The 20,890-nt window shown below is 36.7% G+C and overlaps 1 protein-coding gene across 1 annotated transcript in view; it reads right to left on the minus strand.

Moving 5' to 3' along the window:
• Positions 1-7,828: 7,828 nt before the first annotated feature.
• The window catches only part of LRP1B (LDL receptor related protein 1B), a gene marked incomplete at both ends in the record, with an annotated part of 635,176 nt that continues 622,114 nt past the window's right edge, over positions 7,829-20,890 (minus strand). The window contains 5 exons of the mRNA XM_082285346.1: positions 7,829-7,969; positions 10,363-10,461; positions 11,501-11,645; positions 13,943-14,033; positions 16,160-16,236. Coding sequence (XP_082141472.1) covers positions 7,829-7,969; positions 10,363-10,461; positions 11,501-11,645; positions 13,943-14,033; positions 16,160-16,236 — 553 coding nt within the window. The remainder of the gene's footprint in view (positions 7,970-10,362; positions 10,462-11,500; positions 11,646-13,942; positions 14,034-16,159; positions 16,237-20,890) is intronic.

Below are 20,890 nucleotides of genomic sequence, written 5' to 3' on the forward strand. Positions count from 1 at the left end.
CAGCATTGCAATGGAGTTTCGATGTTCACAGGTTATTGCCTGTTCCTAGCTGACATGGAAGCAATTAACCACCCAGGGTGACCTTGGGGTGAGTGACCTCAGCGTTTTTCTCTTTTGTGAACTGTAACAATTGTTCTAATGATAATTATGTCGACAAAAATAGGATGTGATACAGTAATATGTGACAAGATCCAGGTTGTCATACTGTATTTATGGGATATGGCCATTTAAGTAGACAATATGATTGCTGCTTTTCAATTACATTTTCATTATGGTAAATGATTTGCTGTTTCATTTACTGCTAATGTGCTTATTAACCTAAATTATTTTATTCCTTCATTATTCATTTTTAAAAAAGTCTAAAATTCTACTTTTTAAGATATGTGAGAAAAAAAATTAAGTTATTTTCAAATATTGAAATGTTATTTACGTTTTAAAACACTTATAGCAGTAGACATAAATTGTAATGGATGTATGAAGCTTTTAGTATGAAAAAGAGGTTTGCCCTGCTGATCATAGACCCTTAAAAGTAATTTGTTTCTTTCAATTTCGATATTTCTTAAAGAATGACACTGTTGTCTAGTCAGATGTGCTTAATTAGGACTTTTCAGTGACAAGAGATGCTGTTCAACCCTTTAAGACTTATTAGTTTTATAACAAAATGCACGAGAGCTGTCATATAGTTTGCCAGATATTCTTAAAACTGGGTAGATAATATTTTGGTTAGGATTATGGACAGCTGTAACTGTCCAGTGGGACTCAGTCTGGGAAGTAACCAGCTAAGAATTTTGTTGGTCTAAAGAAGTGTGGCCAAACCCAGTGGCAGTGCTGGTGGTTCTTCACCCCATGAGTCCTTCAGTGTAATCCCTATTTCCCACACTGTCCTTCCGTGCCTGACATTGCTTTCCAACTGCTGCCACCATACTCAGGGACTGCTCTCAGCCCTTCCACTTGCTGTGTCCCTGTGCCCTTGCATATTTAATCATAATTAGAAGTCAAGTGACTTTTACAAGACATGAATGTTAATTACCTTTCAAATTGCTGGAGAGGATACTTTGTCTGGAGTTCCTCTGATTGTGGTAATTAATTAGTTGTGCGAGGTCAGCCTCCTGTCTTGCACAGTTCATTGAACAGCATCTTTTCAAATATTTATAAAGATGTTTTAGTACCTATCACTGAAAGCTACACTAATGTTTTAATTTAAGGAGAAAAAAGCACAACTTAATCCTGTCAGACACAACTGTGGTAGTGTATATATATATATATATATATATGTCTATATAATAGCAATCTCAAAGTAAGCACTATATTTTATTCATGTTCATTAAGAACAGGGGAGAAATATATCTGATTCTGCAATGTAGGAAACAAACTAGAAAAATTGAACTAAAGCTAAAACTGTAGAAAAAATTGCAATAAAATACTTTTCAGGGCAATGAACTACTAGGATTTCAGGAATTCCAAGATATTTAAAACAGCTGAATATATGCAGAAAATCATCACACATCTTCCGCCAAGGCTTAACATCTTCTGAAAAGTGACAGATAAGACACGAGGGTAGAACAAGGTCTGAGCCTAATCACAGACATGCAGACAAATCCCAAAGAAGGGCACTCTCTATGACAGACCAATTTTCAAACTGCCTATTGAACTACAAAGCCCTACAGGGTAGACAGGTTTTGTTTGTACCACCATAGCTCACCACAGCCAGTGGAAAGGACACCAAAAGTCCATGGGATGTCCAGCCTGGGGGAGCAGAGGCTGCACACCAGCCTTGGGGAGCTCACACACAGCACGGCTTTTACTACACAGTGACTCTGGTTCTGCTGTACAAAGAGCCCTGGTACAGTCTGACTACATAAAAGAAGTTCAAATGACTGCCAAGGAGTTCTAACTGGAATATGGTGACTCCTGAAGTAAGGACAGACATGCAGCATTGCATAATTACATGTCTTATGCTGATCCTACAAATCTGACCACTGGGCACCTTTAAACTACCTGGATGCTGTGCTCCTCCTGCTCTGAAAAGCAGCAGACAAGACCAGACTTCTAAAGTTGAACTTTTACAAATGTACACACAAGGGCAGGATAGGCACATGTGACATTTTTGTGTGAGGCAGGTGGAGAAGAGAGATGTCCAGAATTACAGACCTACCTGGAGAAGGGCAACCTTAACCTCACACGTAAACCAGACCACTCATCCCATCTTGTTTTATTCTTCCTGAAGGACATCTCTCCTGATGTATTATTACAAGACATGGAAGACCCCCTCCCAGTATGTGGGAATATTACTTGAACATTTCTTACTTTTCCTTTTAAAAAGAAAAATTTCCTTTTTTAGAAAGAAAATTGGTTATGGACCTCTGTCACCTCAAAATAACAGCTTAACTATAGCTGCTATACTTATATTTCTGTAATCACTTCCTGGTTTACAAAGTAGTTAATCTCATATATTTCACCAAGTGCACAGAACTTCTGTTGGGCAGCTCTGGGGATACCTGGCCAAACTCTTGAATGCATGGAGGAAAGGCAGTGTGTGATGATGCCCACAGCACACCATGAGGGCTGAGGCTGAAGGCAGGAAGCTCCACCTGATGCTCCCTGCTACAGTTTTCCTATCAGATGTCTCTGCTCTCACGCCCAGCAACCTTGTGCTCTTCAGAGCTTCATTCCAGCTTTCCTAATAGGCCAGGACTATGCCAAAGCTCAGTCCTCAGTGGAATTATAACTTTGTCCTAACATTTTCTGCTGCTCTTTGGAGAGAGCAATTCCAGCGTGGCTCCTGCCCCAATTTAGGTGTTGGTCTGTCACAGAGCTTGGTGAGCAGCTCACACACACACACAGGGTACCATATTTAAACACTGTTTCCATTCCCGAGGCTCAAATGCAATCCCTTGCCAAGCCCTTGAGTTATTCAGGTGCCTGGAAGCTCACCTGTTGAGCAGGTCATCTTTTCAGCAAGTGTTTTCATGCATCTACACAGATTTATTCTGTTTATTGCTATCGAATCATCAGACATCAACTCCTGTGACAGAATGCTGCTTGTGCATTACCACATTACAAACACAGTGAGAAACTGTTGGACTACACAGCTTGTTTCCTGAAATCTTCTGAGGTGCCAACTCTTGTAACGTTCAAAATTGTTTATTTAAGAAATATTTTAAGAAAAAGTCAGTGACCAGCTTCTCTAATCCCTTTTTCTCTTCAGGGTGAACAGATACTTTAAAAGAGCTTTAGCAGCAATCCTAAATTAATATTTCATTTGAGTTTCCATGGTAGTTTCAGACTTTCTACTCACCTATAAAAATAATTTTTTACTCAGTGTAACTACAGATGAGTTCTAATACTATACACATTGCATATATGCACGTATCTTGGTATTTTAAAGTTTTTTTTTTTTTACCAAAAAATGGATCATTAGTAGGCTTAGTAGCAGTAGTGGAAGTCAGCAGTGTCATTATCTTCTTTCCAGGGAAAACTCACTGAACATCCTTTGAGGCCAGCAGACAGTTCCCTGTATACAAGTGCAACTTTGAACATCACTCAGAGGTCGTGAGAGGCACAACAAGTACAAGTGATGTGCAGTTAGCACAGGGAAGCAAAAAAGATTCCTTAGGCTTTTTTCCTCCTTTTTGTCACCTTAAAATATGGGCACTAAATGAGAAACCCTTACTTCCATGAGATCTGTATTTCACATGTGGAGACACGATAAATTAGTGGCCTAAGATGATAAATTATCCTTCCCTCCACCAGTCATCCTTCTGTCCATCTAAGACCAGAAAAATTCCAAACGCTTCAACACTTTTGCAGAGATGCCCAGGGCTGGACAGACAAGATTCATTGTTGGTCTGCTTGTTCCACATGAAAAATGTCTTTACCTTTAAGGCCGACAACCTTGAGGACGTTTTATCATCACTGACATTGCTTCCCTATATCATCTCCTCCAAAAAGGGGATGCATGAGAAGACACTTGGTTCTATTCTGACACGTTAGGCACTTCCACAAATTTTCTGAAATGTTTACAAAAAATTCAATTAATGTATGTGACTGCACTGACTCTGATAAAAATAAAACTATTGCTGCTATATTTAGGACTTTCTCAGCAATCTCACTGCTAGGCAATAGACTGGGGTAGAAATTTTAGACATTCCACAACAGAGCTGCCTTCTGCAAGCACCAAACACCATGACTGCCTTAGAAATGAAAAGGAAACAATTAGAAAATGCAGAGCAAAATAAATATCCTCAAAATAAATATTCTCAAATGTGCTTCCTGGTGTGTTTATCGACAGGACTGCATTCATGTTGGCAATCTCAGTCGTGGGGAATGACTAATCAGAGTACTGAGAGCATCACCCATCTCAGGTTGTCATTTAGAACCTTTGCTGTCATCATTTGGAGCTTATGCAAACTCTTGTACAGACCAAGAGGCAGAGACTCCACTGCACTAGTACCTAAATAAACTAGAATAACCTCTGTGAGGAAAAATAAATCCATTAGACAGAACTACAAAATTTTGAACAAATCCCTTTTTTTTCCATGTTTTGCATAGAGATTCTCCATTTAGCAAAAAATTTTACAACCTAGTTTGTGATGGATCACATCATGTCCCCCTTCAAACTTACATGCATTTTTGTTGCCTTTTGAATGAAAATGTGGGTATTCCTTAGCCTAAGAGCACAGAGTCAATGAACAGTGTATTTCAGGGTTAGACTGATCAGAAGTTCCATTTCCCTAAAAAAATTTTAACACCCGCTATTTGTGGAACCCACAAACAGCTTCACACTGCAAAGAAAAATCATTAGCACTGTGGGAGAAAAATTTTACCCTGATGAATTCTGTGGAACAGTACAGAACTGGCATTTCACATCAATGTTCATGGAATGCTTTCACAGGAAAGCAACCAGAAAAAGCCTTGCAACTACACTGTGAAGAGACAGATGCTTTATCAGTGACGCAGCCAATTTTTTTTTTTACTTCTAAGCTTGTGTCAACTTAAAACACACATGAATCTGTGCCATTAATAACAGCAAAAAGGCTTTGGGAATGTAAAAAGTTAAACATTTTTCTTGTCCCTTCTAAAATTTTATAGAATTTTAAGTAATTCTTTTATAGAACGTCCACAAACGTTTCACTAAACGTATGAGGATGCACGTGTAAGTAATTGATCAGGTCCTCAATCTTTCACCCTTCAGCTCCTTGTGTGTTCTGCCCACTTACAGAACCTGGGGATTCAGGTGCTGTTAAAGGATTGTGGAAACAGTTCCTGTGGAGAACCTTGCTACAGCAAGAAACAAACAAACAAACCCCTTGTGAATTATTACACCTATGTGCAGTTTAAAGTATGGCAGTGGTAAAGCTCAATATCTCCACTGAAATTCTGCCTACATACTTATGATCTCATTCTGATCTAATATCCAATATTTAATTGCTCCACTAACATCAACTGTGTATTTGTAAGGAAATAAATTCATTTTTTATAACGTAATTTACTCTCAAGCAAGTGTAAAGTAAAATGTCTCACTGAAGGGAAACTGAGACATCACGACAAGTAAAATTCCTCAGGCCTGTGTAAGAATTCATGATTTCAAAATCATGGGACTTCTATACCCACTAGTTAAAATTTAGATCTACCCGAGTTTTTAAGATAAGAGATTCTCTGCTAGAAAATGAATGGTAGAGTTTCTGAAATGTCCAACTACTTACGCCTCATAACAACTGTAATTTTGAAAAAAAAAAAAAAAAAATAAAAAGTGAGGGCCTAATCCACCTCTGATGATGTCAGCAGAACAAAGGCAGAACCTGTGGAATCGTAGCTGTGTGGTATGAAACTATTTAATACAGTATTTTTATAGAAAAAATAATAGCTTTAAAATTCTATTGACATTAATATACAGCTATACACCTAAGTTACCCAAACACGTGCAGAGCTGCAAAAACATTCAAATAGAATTTGTATAAAAAGCAAAAATTTTCATTAAGAAAAGGGATTTAGCCATTTGTACAAAGTCATGTTCTTTTGCTTCAATTTGCTCTTTCTTTAGCTTTCATTTTATAAGTTAAATTTAGAAACTAGTCAACACACTGAATTAAGTATGTAGATTTTCATTTAAATAAATCAGTCAACAATTTTTTTATAAAGTATTTAACACTTCATTGTAGAAACATAGGCAAAATGACTATTATAACCAAAATGAAAAATACTGTTCAATTTAAAAAAATGTACTTAAACAAGAACCTGAAAAAGTTTATGATATGCATAACATTGTTCAAGCAAAATTGCACTAGTATTACATAAATCAAGAGTTTTATAAAGGCCCCAATATGGCAAAGTTTAGAAATAGGTAGTATGCATGCACAATAGTACAACAAAAATCTCTTATAAAACAGCAGTTATTTTTGTAATGCTTGTACAAAGGGAATAAAGAGCAACCACAAACATATTTAATCTGTTAGGTTAATATATTATGATAGCTAAAAGTCAGTCATGTCTAGCAGAGGAAGGAAGAGTCCTCCACAGTAATGCGTGAATACGTCTTTTGTGCCTTTAAAGTTATGTATAAAATATTTTGATTCAGTTCAAACCTGAAAGTAATTGTATTCTTTATTTCCATCAAAATTAAAAAAGGTGAGTCAGATTTTGCCTCTTAGCAACAACTGAAAACAGACCAGGTCAGAGAAGTGCTGGAAATTGATACTGATGCTTTTCACTTTTGATCCTTGGACTCTGATATTGAACACTACTGGAACTTGGGCTTTGCTAAGGTTTCACTAATATGCAGCTTTGTTTGTTTTACCTCCACAATACCACAGTTTATCTTAATTTAAAGAAACTGCTGTTTTTTGAATCCTTTAATATCACTAAACAGGTGTGAGGGGTTTTTCTGTGATTGTCAAAACCGAATGCTGTGATCATCCGAGTGTGCTTTAGGTTTGGGGTCTGGCTTTTTCCCTACTGCTCGGTTTGTGTTGGGGAGTTATTAATCTGTAAGTACTGCATGTGATTAAGTGAATAAACATGTAAAGCATGTGTAGGCAATGCCCTCTTGTGCTCTAGGGTGGCTACTGTCCTACAGGACTGTTGGAGTTTGTATGCTTTGTCCCACAGCAAGTAAGGTTTCAGCTTCCAAGATATATCGTTACTATGTTCTATAAGGTTTTAATAAATACAAAGCTTGTTTACATGGTATATATGTTTAGTATATCATGTACAGTCACTGAATTTCTGAAACATAATCATTGTGTTCATGCAGATCATTAGATGTTTCACTTCTATAGTCTTGTTTACTTCTTGGCAACCTAAAGCTAATTTAAAAGCAAGTTATGTTTGTTTGTGAAAAGTTATCTAGCTTCATCAGGATCTGAAGAGAAGTTCTAATGGGCACAAAGAAGAGAGTAGACCATTCAATCATTCTTTCACCATTTAAAATAAAACAAAATTACACACTGTACTACAGCTTCCAGACTACATAATGAAAAAGTGCAGATACCATCTTCATCGATTAAGTAGAACCAAAAAAGTTCATAGAAAATAGATTGCTCATTTTCACGCTACAAACGAATATATTGTTTGCCATTTTAACAAATTTAAAGGTGTGTTATTTCAGCAGCATTGTTGTAAATTGTACCGTAGTGCAGTTTCTTTTTCATAAAAATACCTTACAAATGGTCAGTCAAAAGTCATCAGCAAAAGAAAAACCCAGAAAACAATCAACCAAATAAAAAACAGAGGTAATGCTGATGCCAAAACAATTATAATACTGTTGGTACATAGAAAAGTAATCCTTATATTTTATACATTTATACAGAGTATAAAAGGTAACAGCAGATTATGCCACAGTCTCCCTTATCCCAATATCTATTTTCTTTGGAAGAAGTTCTCTTCTCTCATCAACACTTGCTAAGGAGTTTCGACAGTTTTGTCCATCCACGTATAACTTTGCATATACTGGATTGGCGTAATTTGTTGGCTGCAGAGAAATTAAGCAAACATTAGATCAGTCAGATTGAATCAAAATTAGCATTTATGGAAATGGAAATGACTTTGTTAAAACAAGAACAAGTACACATAAAATATAACAGGACATATTTAATAGATACCTGGACGTCTGCAAACCTGATGATGAGTTAATTATTTAGTTGAAAATTAAATTCATGATGAGACATGCTATTAAAATAACCAATGACATGACATGCAGCATATTATGATATTAAAACCATAAAAACGACGACGAAAATTAAACAAAAAACCTTGATAAAATGTCTCTGAGGTTGACTTGTCCACCTTATTACATTGGAAGATTTCAGAATAGATATGAAGGAGTTTATAGAGAAGGTGCACTGTGAGACCATGTGACAAGTTTAACAGGAGAAAACTGCAGCCAACAGTTTCCATATATTACCTGTTCTAAGACATCAGCATCCCATCAATAGCTGACCATGTTTTCGAATTCTGTGGCCCAAATACACAACATGATTTGACCAAAAAATTCAATACTTTCGTAATGTAAATTAAAATTTAATAATAAACCAGCATAACTATTAATATATCATAGTAGTTAGAAATTGAGAAGTCTTTTCTCAACAATTTTGGTCGCTTGGACTGTAATGAAAAACATCTGTTGAAATGAGTGGCACTTCAGTACAGGACAAGTCCATTTTTAATGCTGCAAAGCACTTCATTGTGTAAGAAATCCCCCGAGTCTCCACTACCTCCTTCATACTTCGTGCCTTTATTGTCTCTAGAAGAACTTTGCTATCCAATTAGACTTAAGCTTTTACCTACAATAACAGGAAAGGGCACCTTTGTAGTCACAATCCCCCTCCTTCTTACAACTAATTTATCAGCACTGCTCTGCTTAATCAGATACTGAGTGGAACACCAGCAAGCTCTAAAAAAAAGGAAAATTAATTTGTTTGGTGTAATAAGAAGTGGCTAAACTTTGAATTGCCCAAACCAAAAGAACTCAAAAGAATTGGGTAGGTTTTCCTGACTTGAAAATATTCTGAGTACACCACAGGAAACAAGGAATGAAGGATGACTATAATCTTAGTTCTTCCTTTCCTTGTTGATAACTGTTTCTGAGCCCAGGATTCAGATATTCCTCAGGCTGGATAGCTACAGCAGCTACTCAGTGAGTTAAAAGCTGCCCATTCCATCTGTTACAGATGACAAAGTGATTGCCTCATGGTCCAGACTTTCCTGGAATGGAGGCAGAACAAGGTGAGCCACATTCATTTAATTAAAAAAAAAAAAAAAAAGGCAAAAAAAAGAAAAAAAAAAGCTACTCTCAGTTCTACCTGTCTGTTCCCATAGATCTCTGCATTTGTAAAATTAGAAAAGAGAAATTTAGTTCTATTTCAATTGTCAGGACTTTTTTATTTCATTGACAACCATTATTAAGGATGATAACCACAACAGAACAGAGACTCTTGGCATCTATGCAGTGCCTTACTGAGTTATTAAAATTATATGTAATAGTAGGCTCTGCCTCATGATACTTCTCTGAGTGGTACTGATTGCACAAGGCAGTACAGTGAGGTACAGAAAGAAGCTGGAGTGACCAGAATTTAAGAGAAAAAATTAAAGATGAGTGAATATTCTGGCTTTCATAATCCATGGTTCTGTGCTCCATCAGAAAAATCACATCCATTAAAAATTATTAAACTTCCAAGTACAACATATTACAATCATGCAAGAACGTGAATGGCACAAAAGATGGATATATATTGAGGCACATGAAAATGGAGGTCATATTGATGTCCCTTTTGTATTTTAAATTTTAATGTTTGCAAACCTCATGCTAAGTTGTAGTAAAAAAATCTGATGTTTTGGAAGGAACTGTTTTATAATACAAATCTATTGAAATCTGAACAATGAAAATACGTGTTGCAAATATAGAAGGAAATTGTTAATTTTTATGTGCAAATTCCTCTGTAATAAAAACACTTGTTTCCATTACTTGGGACCATCTTTAAGTTCCATAAACTTCACTAAATGCCTGTAATTACATCCAAGTAAGAAATATATCAGGATACATGGCTGTGAATGCCATGATAAATATGCCATTATATAATATGGGAAAGCATCACATTGCTTACTGGCTTTTTATTCCTTTGCAAAGACACATTTGCAGTTTTAGATCACGTTACAATGATGGCTATGGATGAAATTTTGTAAGCAGAGGGGAACTCTTCCTTTCAAATAGAAAATGTATTATTTACTGTCATTCTTCTTTCCATTAAAAGAAGAAAAACAAAATTAAAAACAAACAGAAAATGCCTCTACTCAAAAATGACAGACAAACTTTCTTTAGAAAGGGGCTGTGGTGGAATGAAATGGACTTGGATCATCATTTCTCACCCCTGTTGATAGTGGTCCTTTCAAGTCAGAGTTTAGGTAGATTGATGGAGCTGTGTGGGGAAGCTTGAATGCAGTGGACCCTCCCCCTATGTATCTGGCCTGTATAAACAGAAAATTTTAGTTTCTGTGCTAATAGAGCATTTTCCACGTGTACTTATCAACACTGCTAAGTAAACAGTGCACCAACTAAAACCATTATTTTAGAGTGATCTACATTTATAAAAACCTCCTTCCAGGTATTCCTCAGCACGAAAAATCCTTACCTTCAACACGAGAATAAAATTCAGCATTTCATGACCATTTTCCACTAAGGATTAGGGCCAGACTTCACAATAGGGATTGGCTCAGCCACTCTGCCTCCAGTGAGTAACTCCATTTTCAGCTTACCTCCTGCACTGAGCACACTGCCTGTGTGATTCAGCGATGACATTCCTAGAGCTATCAGTAATCCCGTTATTGCTTTGTCAGAAACGCCAGAGAGCGATGGCTGCCCTTTGGTGTGTGTCTGATTACGGAGCTCTAGGAAAGATAGCGCGGCATTACCCCGCTCATCCCGTGTCACATCACTCAGGGAGTTCAATCACTGGAGTGGTGCTGCAGGAGTGACAGCATCTCTTACAGGGAAATGATAATACTTACTAGCTTTGTGTAAACATTTAATCTATCTGCCCCGCCAGGAAGCCCAGTTCCTTATGCCTTGGGAAGCTTTCACACGTGAAATAAGTTAGTCTCATATGTATGCATGCACTCTTTCGTGCTTCAAACAGAGGGTGGGCAATAATATATTTCCAATTTTCAGTATTTGCCACTAGGCTAAAAGGACAGGTTGTGGTTTGGCAGCTTATAGACACATCTGCCATGACAAAAAAAGGCCCCAATCTTTTTGTAGTTAATTTCTAACTCTGTTTTGATAAAATACAGGCACTGGGAAAAATGAACATCAGCAAGCATCAGACTACAAAACAGCTGTTAATATATACAGGACATTTATTCTAATGAAATCTAACTTGATTTTATAGTCATTAATTAAATCTAAATGTCATTGTTCAACATTTCTATTTGTTACATTTAAAGACAAAACCTTTGCAAGACATAAAATAAGTAGTGGCTTTGCCACTAGAAAGAGAAAAGAAATTACCTTTTCTGCATTTAGAGTAAAATCTGAGGCTAAAAGACCACCTTCACTGTGGTCATGGCCCACCTCATACATGTTATATGATGGATTGCCGATTTCTACATTGATTCCTCCATTTATCATGGGTTGTCTTCTGATAGTTTTTGTTCTGTAATGCACAAACATACAAAAAAAAGAAGCTAGCGAACTTCCAAGCAAACTGTTGGATATTTTGTTTCTCTTTAATCTCTAAGACCAACAGGATGAGAAAGCATTTCCTGCAGAGACAATCATAAAATCCTTCCATTTTCCAAGCAAAGTAGCAATCTGAGCCTATGTATAGATCTCACAGAAGCTGGAAGCAGAATTTTATTGGTTTTCTCAGTTTGGCTGTAGAGGTAAGAATCCATACAAAGTGCTAACTCACTGTCTACAACCCCAACTTCCTCCAATCATTCCCAGATTTCCCTCGCTTGCAAGGAAAGCCTGGCAAACTCATTGCAGATTCCCTGCAGGAACGAAGATGGAGCGAACATGAGTCATGTCCCCTTGGTCATTCGTTTCACTTCTACTTCAAACCAGTTGCCCAAAGTCAGTTGTAAACTGAGGACAAGCAAATGGTTTCATCATGATGCATTAAAAATGTATGAATTTATCATCGTTCCAGTTTGTATTCCCTGCCAGTGGTTATTGGAACACTCAAGTTCAACTTGAATTTTCTTTCAAGCTTTAATAAAAGATAGAGTCTTATTTTTATGCCTAACCTTGAATTAGGTATCAGTAAAGATAAGTGATTGAGTTGAATTGTTTCTGTTGCTGAATTCATTTCTTTTAGCTAAGGAGGTGATTTCAGCCCGAGCAATTGAAATAACCTCAAGAGGGTAATTTTTTCCCAATGCAATATGTTCTCTAGAATTACAGGGGAATAATAGGGAGGTCACAGTCAGTATGATAACAGTCGAGTCCTCTTGTTGGCTGAGTAAGATGCAGTCAGTGTCTGAAATCCAATATACTAAATGATCGGTATTTTTCAGAAATGTCATTGAAAAAATATTTCCTAAAATAGGCACTTAACAGTAGCATGCAAGTGTTGAACAACTACACCTAGTTTAATACTTGACAGTCTTCTCTGAAGAGATAAAATAACTCTAAAATACATTTTCAAATATCATTTTAAGAAGAAAGTCCTTTATTGAGGCTAGTTCTATTTCTCTACTGAAAATCTATTATTTAACAAGTGATTCTCAGTAACCTAAATAATTCACAGAGCAGCAACTGGTCTCAGGATTTGGCTACCACTAAATTTGGCATTTCAGGTACAGTGGCTCATTATGACATCCATGGAGCCTGGCAGGGTCAGCATTACTAACAGTATGGTCAGGAAATGTATTTATCTTGTTGGCTTTACAAAAAGGTTTTAAAAATTGATGCTTACTAGTTTACACCAGAGTTTTCAGGGGAGATGCTGTGTGTGGTGCCAGACCTTAGTAACTTAAAAGATTCTTTTAGCCTGAAGCACTGAAATAGTCTTGTAAATGGCCACGTTTGCAGAAACAGCAAATTCATCACTTATTTCTAAAGGATTTAACAAAGAGACATTATCTTGGTTTCAGATGTTGGGTAACAAGCCCCAGGAGAAAGGAAGACAGCTGCTCAAGGTCAGCAAGCAGGACAGCTACAGGCTTGAAGTAAATGGTTTGCTGTCTGATTCCCTCTCCGGGCCTTCCCTAGTGGGCCATGTCCTTATTACCAGGGATCTTCCCTTGTTAAATCTGCATCACCATCAACATTATGTTTTTGTCTCTGAACATGTGGAGGGGAGCAGCTCTCTCAGGTGTCTCATACAGCAGAAACACTCTTGCCTCCCCTGGCCACCAAAAACGGTCTTGGAAGAAATGCCCAAAGTCAAAAAGTCAAATACAAGTCCTCGAGTTCATTATCAGCTCTAAGGCAGCTAAATTCAAGAGAACAAAATATTCCACGCTCAGTGCTGGAATGTGGCTTCCTGTGCAAGATACCAAAGGAACACAGTAATGAGGAAAAGGTTTGGGACTCTACACTAAATATTTTGAGTATTGTTCATATCTTCGATATAACTCGAAGATGTAAACAAAACTCAAAATTTGAGTGTGAGTATGCGGTTTCAATGAAATACATAAATTCTGTTAAGTTCTCTAAGCGCCTGGATAAAGTTATTAACACTTATACAGCCTTGTCAGGATTGAGAAAAGTGGGCAAGAACTACAGTTTTTTTATCTACTGCATGTGGAACATAAGTATCAGTAACAGAACGTGGTTGTTCCAGCAAGAACCAAAATGTAACTGATTTGCTGCCTGCAGAAACAAGACTTGGGTCATTTGTTGTGTATTTTGTTTCTCATATAAAGTGATTTTTTGTATATCAGAAAGATGAAAATACTTAAAATATTTTTTTTTAACTTCATAAATAAATATAAAATTACTTACCTTCGTTTTCTTTTGCAAAGAAATAGTCCGATGACAAGAGTAGTGATCAAAGTCACCAGTAAAACAAGAGGAACAATGATTGCTATGCTTCCTAAAACAGGAGAAGGGAATACCAGTGAATAATCATGGCTTCACAGCTGTAAAACAGTTAAATTAATTAAAAGAGAATAATTTCCCACACCAACAATACAGTTTCATGTGATGAACTTCACCCATCAATTTGACATTTTAATGCTGATCTATAAAAAACCCAACTTCATTACAGATAATGTAATATCTGTATTATACAGACAAGTACTTTTATAAACAAATCAGGAGTTTCCTCTTTCTGGATACCAACACACTTTAGACTAATTCCCTGCCCTCATTTGCAGCAATAGTCCCTGAAAATGTGTGGAATTTCTGGACAATTTGGACTGGAGTGGCATGGCCACTGACAACCACCATGATCTTCAGCAGTTTAGGTCATGCAATTATTAGTTTAAAATATTCAGTAGGCTTGGCTCTGGTTGAAGAATTAATTAGTATTTATGGGTATCTATTATCTTTATTTGTGGGAAAATAAAAGGCAGTGAGCAATGTTAATTTCTAGATGGTTGGTGCATTCCTACATTTTGCTGCATTTTACTGCATTGTACTTGAGAGCCAACAATTTTGTTATGTTGATATAGGCAATCAAAAAAACTACAATAATGCTTAATGCAGCAGAAAAACAGCACACAGATCAGACAGTGATGTTAAAGGAGAGGAGGGAACAGGCAAGAAGAAAATGGGCTTCACATTATTTTGGCAGATAATTTCACTGAAATGAGACGATCTGCAAAAATAAGGTCAGCAACTGTACCCTTATTTCTCAGCCTTACTTTAAGTACCTGCTCGTAAAGAAATACATACAACAAATAATTTTATGTTACAAATAAAGGACTTATAAAAACAGGACTCCAGCAGAAAGGCAGTGTGGAGTGGCATGTATTTTCTTTAATATCACAATCCTTAACTGGTGGAAAACAAAAATATTGCTGGTTGTTTCATTGGCTACATTTATTGATTTATTAAAAAGAAAAAGCTTCTGGCAGTGTCTGCTCTACACTAACAGTCTAAATAAAGAATTGAAAAATGCTTTGAATTCTGCCTGAAGGCTTATTGAAAGCCAAGTCAGGTTGTCAGAGACACGAAATGAAGTACTGAATAACTTGAAGCATCCTGAGTTCACTTCAGCTTGTGACGATTCAGCATGTAAAGGACATAACAACAAGGCTCTTTTAAGAAAACATTTGGTAAATAACTGGATTAAGTTCTCCTTAGGAGACCAAAAAAAAAAAAAAAAAAAAGTTTAATTTTGTCTTGGCATGTAAACTTTCAGGAAAAATCCCTGAAAAACATCCCTCCAGGCATGAGTTGCCATTTAGTAGCCATGCTGCAGCCTGGGGTCTAGGAGAGGCCCAAGACAAACACCCATTTCCCAAACAGTGGCTGTGATTCCATCCAAATGAAGCAGCAACCCAGGTTTTGCCTGCTTTTTTGCCTATTTCCAGCTTTGTGAGTGTTCTTTCACTTGTGTGGATTGCTGGGAAGGTTTCATCTAAGCACCAAGCTGACCTGAATAGCGGGCAGCTCATTTTGCTGCTTCACTTGGGCTAAATGTGACCAAGGCAGATACAGCAGGGCACCAGCAGCACACTCAACACTCTGCAGGGACCCTTGTCCAGTTTAAGCTGCCAGTAGTGCAGCAATGCCATCCTTTTATGCTTACAGACATGTTTTAAAAAATATGGCAGGAGCTATTCTTACTTCCAGGACAATTTTCACAGTAGGTAAATTTCTGCAGACAGCCAATACAAAAGTTATGCACTACTTACAGCTCTATTTTTGATGCTTTCAGTAGGATTTAAATGGTCAGAGGTCTCACACTAGCTCCCTGCACAGGGCTGATATGGCCAAATGCTTGTCACTTGACATGCTTTCCTTAAGGAAAGTGCAGCTAGCCCTTGGAGCAGGGAGAGTATGGCCTAAGAATTGCATCCAAACTGCCTCGTGCAGCACCAAACGGCAATCAAAAAGTTGAGAAATATCTACATTTGGGGGTTTTTTTAAAGAAAAATATACAGGTAATGAGCATTTTTCACAACACAAATTCACATTTTAAAATATCACAAGGCTTAGATTTCTAAACTGAGCCAAATTTGACAAGTGATAGCAGTTATTGGAAGGACTTACTGGTACTGATGTTGTCAGACTTGCTGCTTTTGGGAGCTGGCCTCTCACACTGTGTGCCTGACCAGTTGGCTGAACATCTGAAAGGATCCAATTAAGATGGGAAAGTTAATAAATGTCAGCTATTAACCCAGTAAGCCATGAAAGAGACCACCAGCATCTTCTCAAGAGCTACACGAATGACAACAGTGCTTCTACAAAACCAACAAGAAGCCTCATGGAAGGAGTCAGCAGGACTCTGCCATGGCACTGACAACATTCAGACAGGGTTTTAGTTTAAAACTACACTTTCCAATATTTGATTCCTGCTATTATCACTGCAACCTTCAGTCCAGAGGCCTTTTCTAATTTCTTGAATAATAAAACAAGTTTAATCAAAGGTATATTAACATTTTATCTTTTTAAATTTTGAACTGTATAACCAGATATGCATTTGCAGAAATATATTCACGTGTGTGTGTGTGTGTGTGTGTGCAAGCAGGCATGAGAGTTAAACTATAAAGAGTTATCCTAAAGGGTCAGGATCATCTCCTGGCCTCAGAAAGCCCTGAATACTGTTTATATTCAGAATATATGTTCCAGTTGCCAGGTGCCTGGATTATGCACAGCTATTCTGCTATAATTTCCTTGTGTGAATATCAATATGCAAATATTTCTTCAATTGGGATTCAGAACACTCTTCATGCACACAAGCAAACACAAGGAGTCCATGGCAGCAGACTCAGCAAAATCTATCAAGAACAGAAACAAATACCTGAATGAAATTCAATTGCTTATTCAACCTGCTGTAAATATGATTAAGTTTACTACAGACCCCCAAAGTCTCCTTGTGGAAACGGCAGGAAGTAGTCACTTTTCATCTGTCTCTGTTGTCTATTGTGCAATGAATCATGTTTTTTCTAAGTATTTTTGAATTATTTATGAATTTCAACATGAGTTATCTTTAGGAAGGTGCAACAAAGCGTTACCCTCACACAGTTCCAAGAACTATTGCTATCTGATGCCTTCCTCAGGATTTAATAAATTGCAAAGTTTAGAGGTAGACATGCTTAACAACTGATATCGTTCTATAATAAAAGAAGTTTTGGAAAGATACCAAATATTCTAGACAAAAGCAGTGTCATTCCTAGAGAAGGGCCCTAGGCAGCTTTGCTGGTGATGCTTTGGACTCTCTTTTGTCTTTGCAGATCACTGCAGAAGACTGGCTCATTTCTCTCTTTGCTCCTAAGCCTATTCCAGTATAACCCAGCATCCAGATAAATTTTTTTACTGGGTTTCATATTAAGCTTGAACTTTTTTCTAAAATTAATTTCATTTTTAGCATGAAACACAATGAAGGTGCTTAAACTTTACAGAGGGAAGGCACGGATAGTTTTAAAAGCATTACTGATTAATATTTATATATTGATTATTATTGCTAGTTGACTCATAAATTGTCACACACTAGCTAAATTACATTATAATTTAGAAGTTCTTCATGTTTATTGAAGTAAGTTTGTTTACTTAAAGAAATATGGTAAATACACACTTAGGTTTCCTCACTGCAAAGAAGCCCCAATTAGTAATTACACACATGCTCCACAATGATATATTTTATAATGGAACCTGACTGACTTTTCCACCTGCTTACCACCACTACAGCACACTGTAAGTCACGGGGAACACTTCAATCTTTCAGAAGACTTTAATCTTTCAGAAGATGCATCTGTTCCTTTTCTTTCCAGATCTCTTTTTAGTAATTATGTAAGACAGAAATGCTTGCACCAACAGCTTACCTTACTAAGATACTATTCAAGGAACTTGCTTTTTAAAATTTCAATTTTCAGCATGCAGCTGCCAAGTAAGTGTCTCCAGTCTTGTAGAGAAACACTATATATCTTTATACTTTGAATATTCTACTCAGCTCCAAGCTGGTGGCATGTGACAAACATGAAACAAAGTCTTTATATTTCTGACTGATATTTTGCATCATTTCTGCTCTGGATTCAGCTCTTGTGATTAAAACTTGTGATGACAGGAAATTTGCATTTAATACTACACTACTGAAGGGGAAAAATTTATTTTAGAGTCAGACATATTTAACTTTGCCACTAAATTATATTAAATTTATATTAAATATTTCAAATGCTTCCACTGTATATAAGAATCATTATGATAAATCTGTCCTAAAAACAGTTTAAAGAACATAAGACAGTGAGACTAACAAAAGAACCACCATGAAGCATTCAGGTACAAGCTCGTGAGAAAATTGCAAAATGTACAATTACATTCTTCAAAACCTTATAGCAGATATGATACCACAACAGCTGGTGAAGAAAAAAAACCTACAGCTAGGTATGCAGTAATCAGAGGAAAAAAATAAGGCAAAAATATCAAAAGTTCTTTACCTATCTTGGCATTCTAATTGCAAAAATCAGCAATATTGAAACATCTGAGGCATCTGATAGAAGTCTCATAAAAACATAGTTGCCACTACATTTAAATTTTTTTCCAAATGCTTGCTTTCTCCAACAACCTTCAAAGAGACTGGAGCTGCAAGGATGGCAGTCATTTCCTTCTACACTTTGAGGTGAAATGAGTGTCCTTTGATGGTCCAGCAAGCCACTAAAGGCTTGTCTTGGGAGAGAGAGCAGAAAAAGAAATAAAGCCCGGGGAAAGGGATATTTTCTGCAAGGGAATTCGACACAGAAAATCAGCCATGAGCAGAAACGTGAATAATGATGGGATTGGGACATGGACAACTGTTCATGCAGGAACATGGGAAATGAGAAGATCTTAATCAGTTTTTTAATTGTCTTCACACAGAAATTGTTCCTATTAACAGCATTTTCTGGTATCAGGACATTTAAATTCAGACTGCTCAGGTCCTAGCATGGGAACTGACTCCTGGTTCAGTTTGATGCACATCAGTTTGTCCATTTCCAAACTTGGCTACCAGGAGCTGTTCTGTACCATTTTCAGGGGCTGTACGGTTGGTCAGGACATTTGCAGTAAACCAAAAGGTATTAATGGAGCAGAACCCCATAAAGCCACTTTGTTTCATCCAAGAGGTTCACATCATCACAAACTCAGGAGAAAGAACAGTGAAAATGCCTAATTTGAGTCACACACAGACAAATACAGATGGAAACAGATGGGGAAGTTGACAGTGAAGAACAGGCTGGAGTCAGCTGTGTGGTGCAAGGTGCTACAGAGAACATCTTAGGGTGCAAATCTCAAGTTCCCAGCAGAACCAGAAAAAGATCAAAGAGCAGCAGCATCACAGGGGATGCCAATATGAAATCTAAAAGTGAATGTAATAAATAATGTTTGTGCACCTTCTGCTGCCAAGGTCATTAATAAAACTGCTACCACTCTCTGTAAAAATTTAGTTCTATGTTTATAAAGAGATGAGTGCTTGGGAAGTGCTTTCTGAGGTACAGAATGCCTGTGCCACTGGAATGATCTATTTTGAGGAAATAGCATTGCATTGCAAAGAGAGGCATTTAAAAAAACTTTCAGCTGAGATTATGAAGGTGTTGCCCTTGGAGTGAGTAATGTTTAGAATGAAGATATTTACATTTCTGAGATTGATCATGCTGTTGTTACAGAGTCTATTCACGACAGAAAATGCCTTTCCCTTCTTTCTGTATAATCCTTACAGGTCAGTGTGCTCGAACATTCTAAACTCAGTTATACAGGCACTTGACCATTTGACTATGAAATGTCTGAAGAAATAGAAAGAACAGTTTAAAAAAAAGCTAATTTTGTGGCAGTGTGCAAATCTTTTTAAAATTTTGTTTCTCTTTTTTTTCCCCCCTCTTTGTGCCACAGGCATTGTCATAAAAATGTAATACAGCAGGCATAATATGCAGCTAAAAAGAGCTTTTGTAGACAACTGCTTTCCAACTCAATGTACCAGTGCAGATCCAAAAATGACAGCAGCATTGAAAGATTAGCCTAGATGTGTAACAGAATCTGTGGAACAGTCCTTATGAAACAGAGGTGGAAGGGGAACTGAAAATGTTTCTTAGCCATAAATGATATTTCTTCATTATACAAAATAATTTTCTAACTCTGGTTTTCCTTTAAGCCATGACATAGCAATATATACTAAAAGATATTAATGAAGTGATCCAACCTCACTATTTTAAGAACACTTACATTAAAATTTCACTGGAACTTGTCTTATCATTAATATTAAAACTGTTTGCAAGACAAGAGAATATCTGGATTACAGTTATTTACTATCTACATTAAATTGCATTGAAAGAGAGAAATCAAAATCCTCTTTTTGCCCTTAACTCTGTAGCATGCCAGAGGATGACAAAAGCCCTGCACTAAACCAAATCATTAAACTATTCCTTATAATAAATTTAGGAATACTTCTACAGATATGCTTCGTTCATACAGGGAACTGATATAATAGAGTTAAACCCACTAATAAACCCTCTAAAGTAAAGAACTTTCATAACAAAGAAAGACCAAAAATCCCACCCCAGGACTGATCAATAATTGCACATTCTGTATCTTCCCCTCTATTGTAGGGTTTCATTATTTTCAAGTAACAACTTTTCCATAATCATTCTATACATGAACAGACCACATTTTAATAGTTTTGTCTAATGAACATCCTTCAACATCATAAATGAAAATAATGTAGAAGCAAAGGGATAGAAAATTTATGCTTGTTACCTGAAAATGAAATATAAATTACCTTGCAATCCAATACATTCAGAACAGGGTAATTACATA

The sequence above is a fragment of the Coloeus monedula genome, assembly GCF_965178545.1.
Source record: "Coloeus monedula genome assembly, chromosome: 7".
In the NCBI taxonomy this organism is placed as follows: Eukaryota; Metazoa; Chordata; class Aves; order Passeriformes; family Corvidae; genus Coloeus; species Coloeus monedula.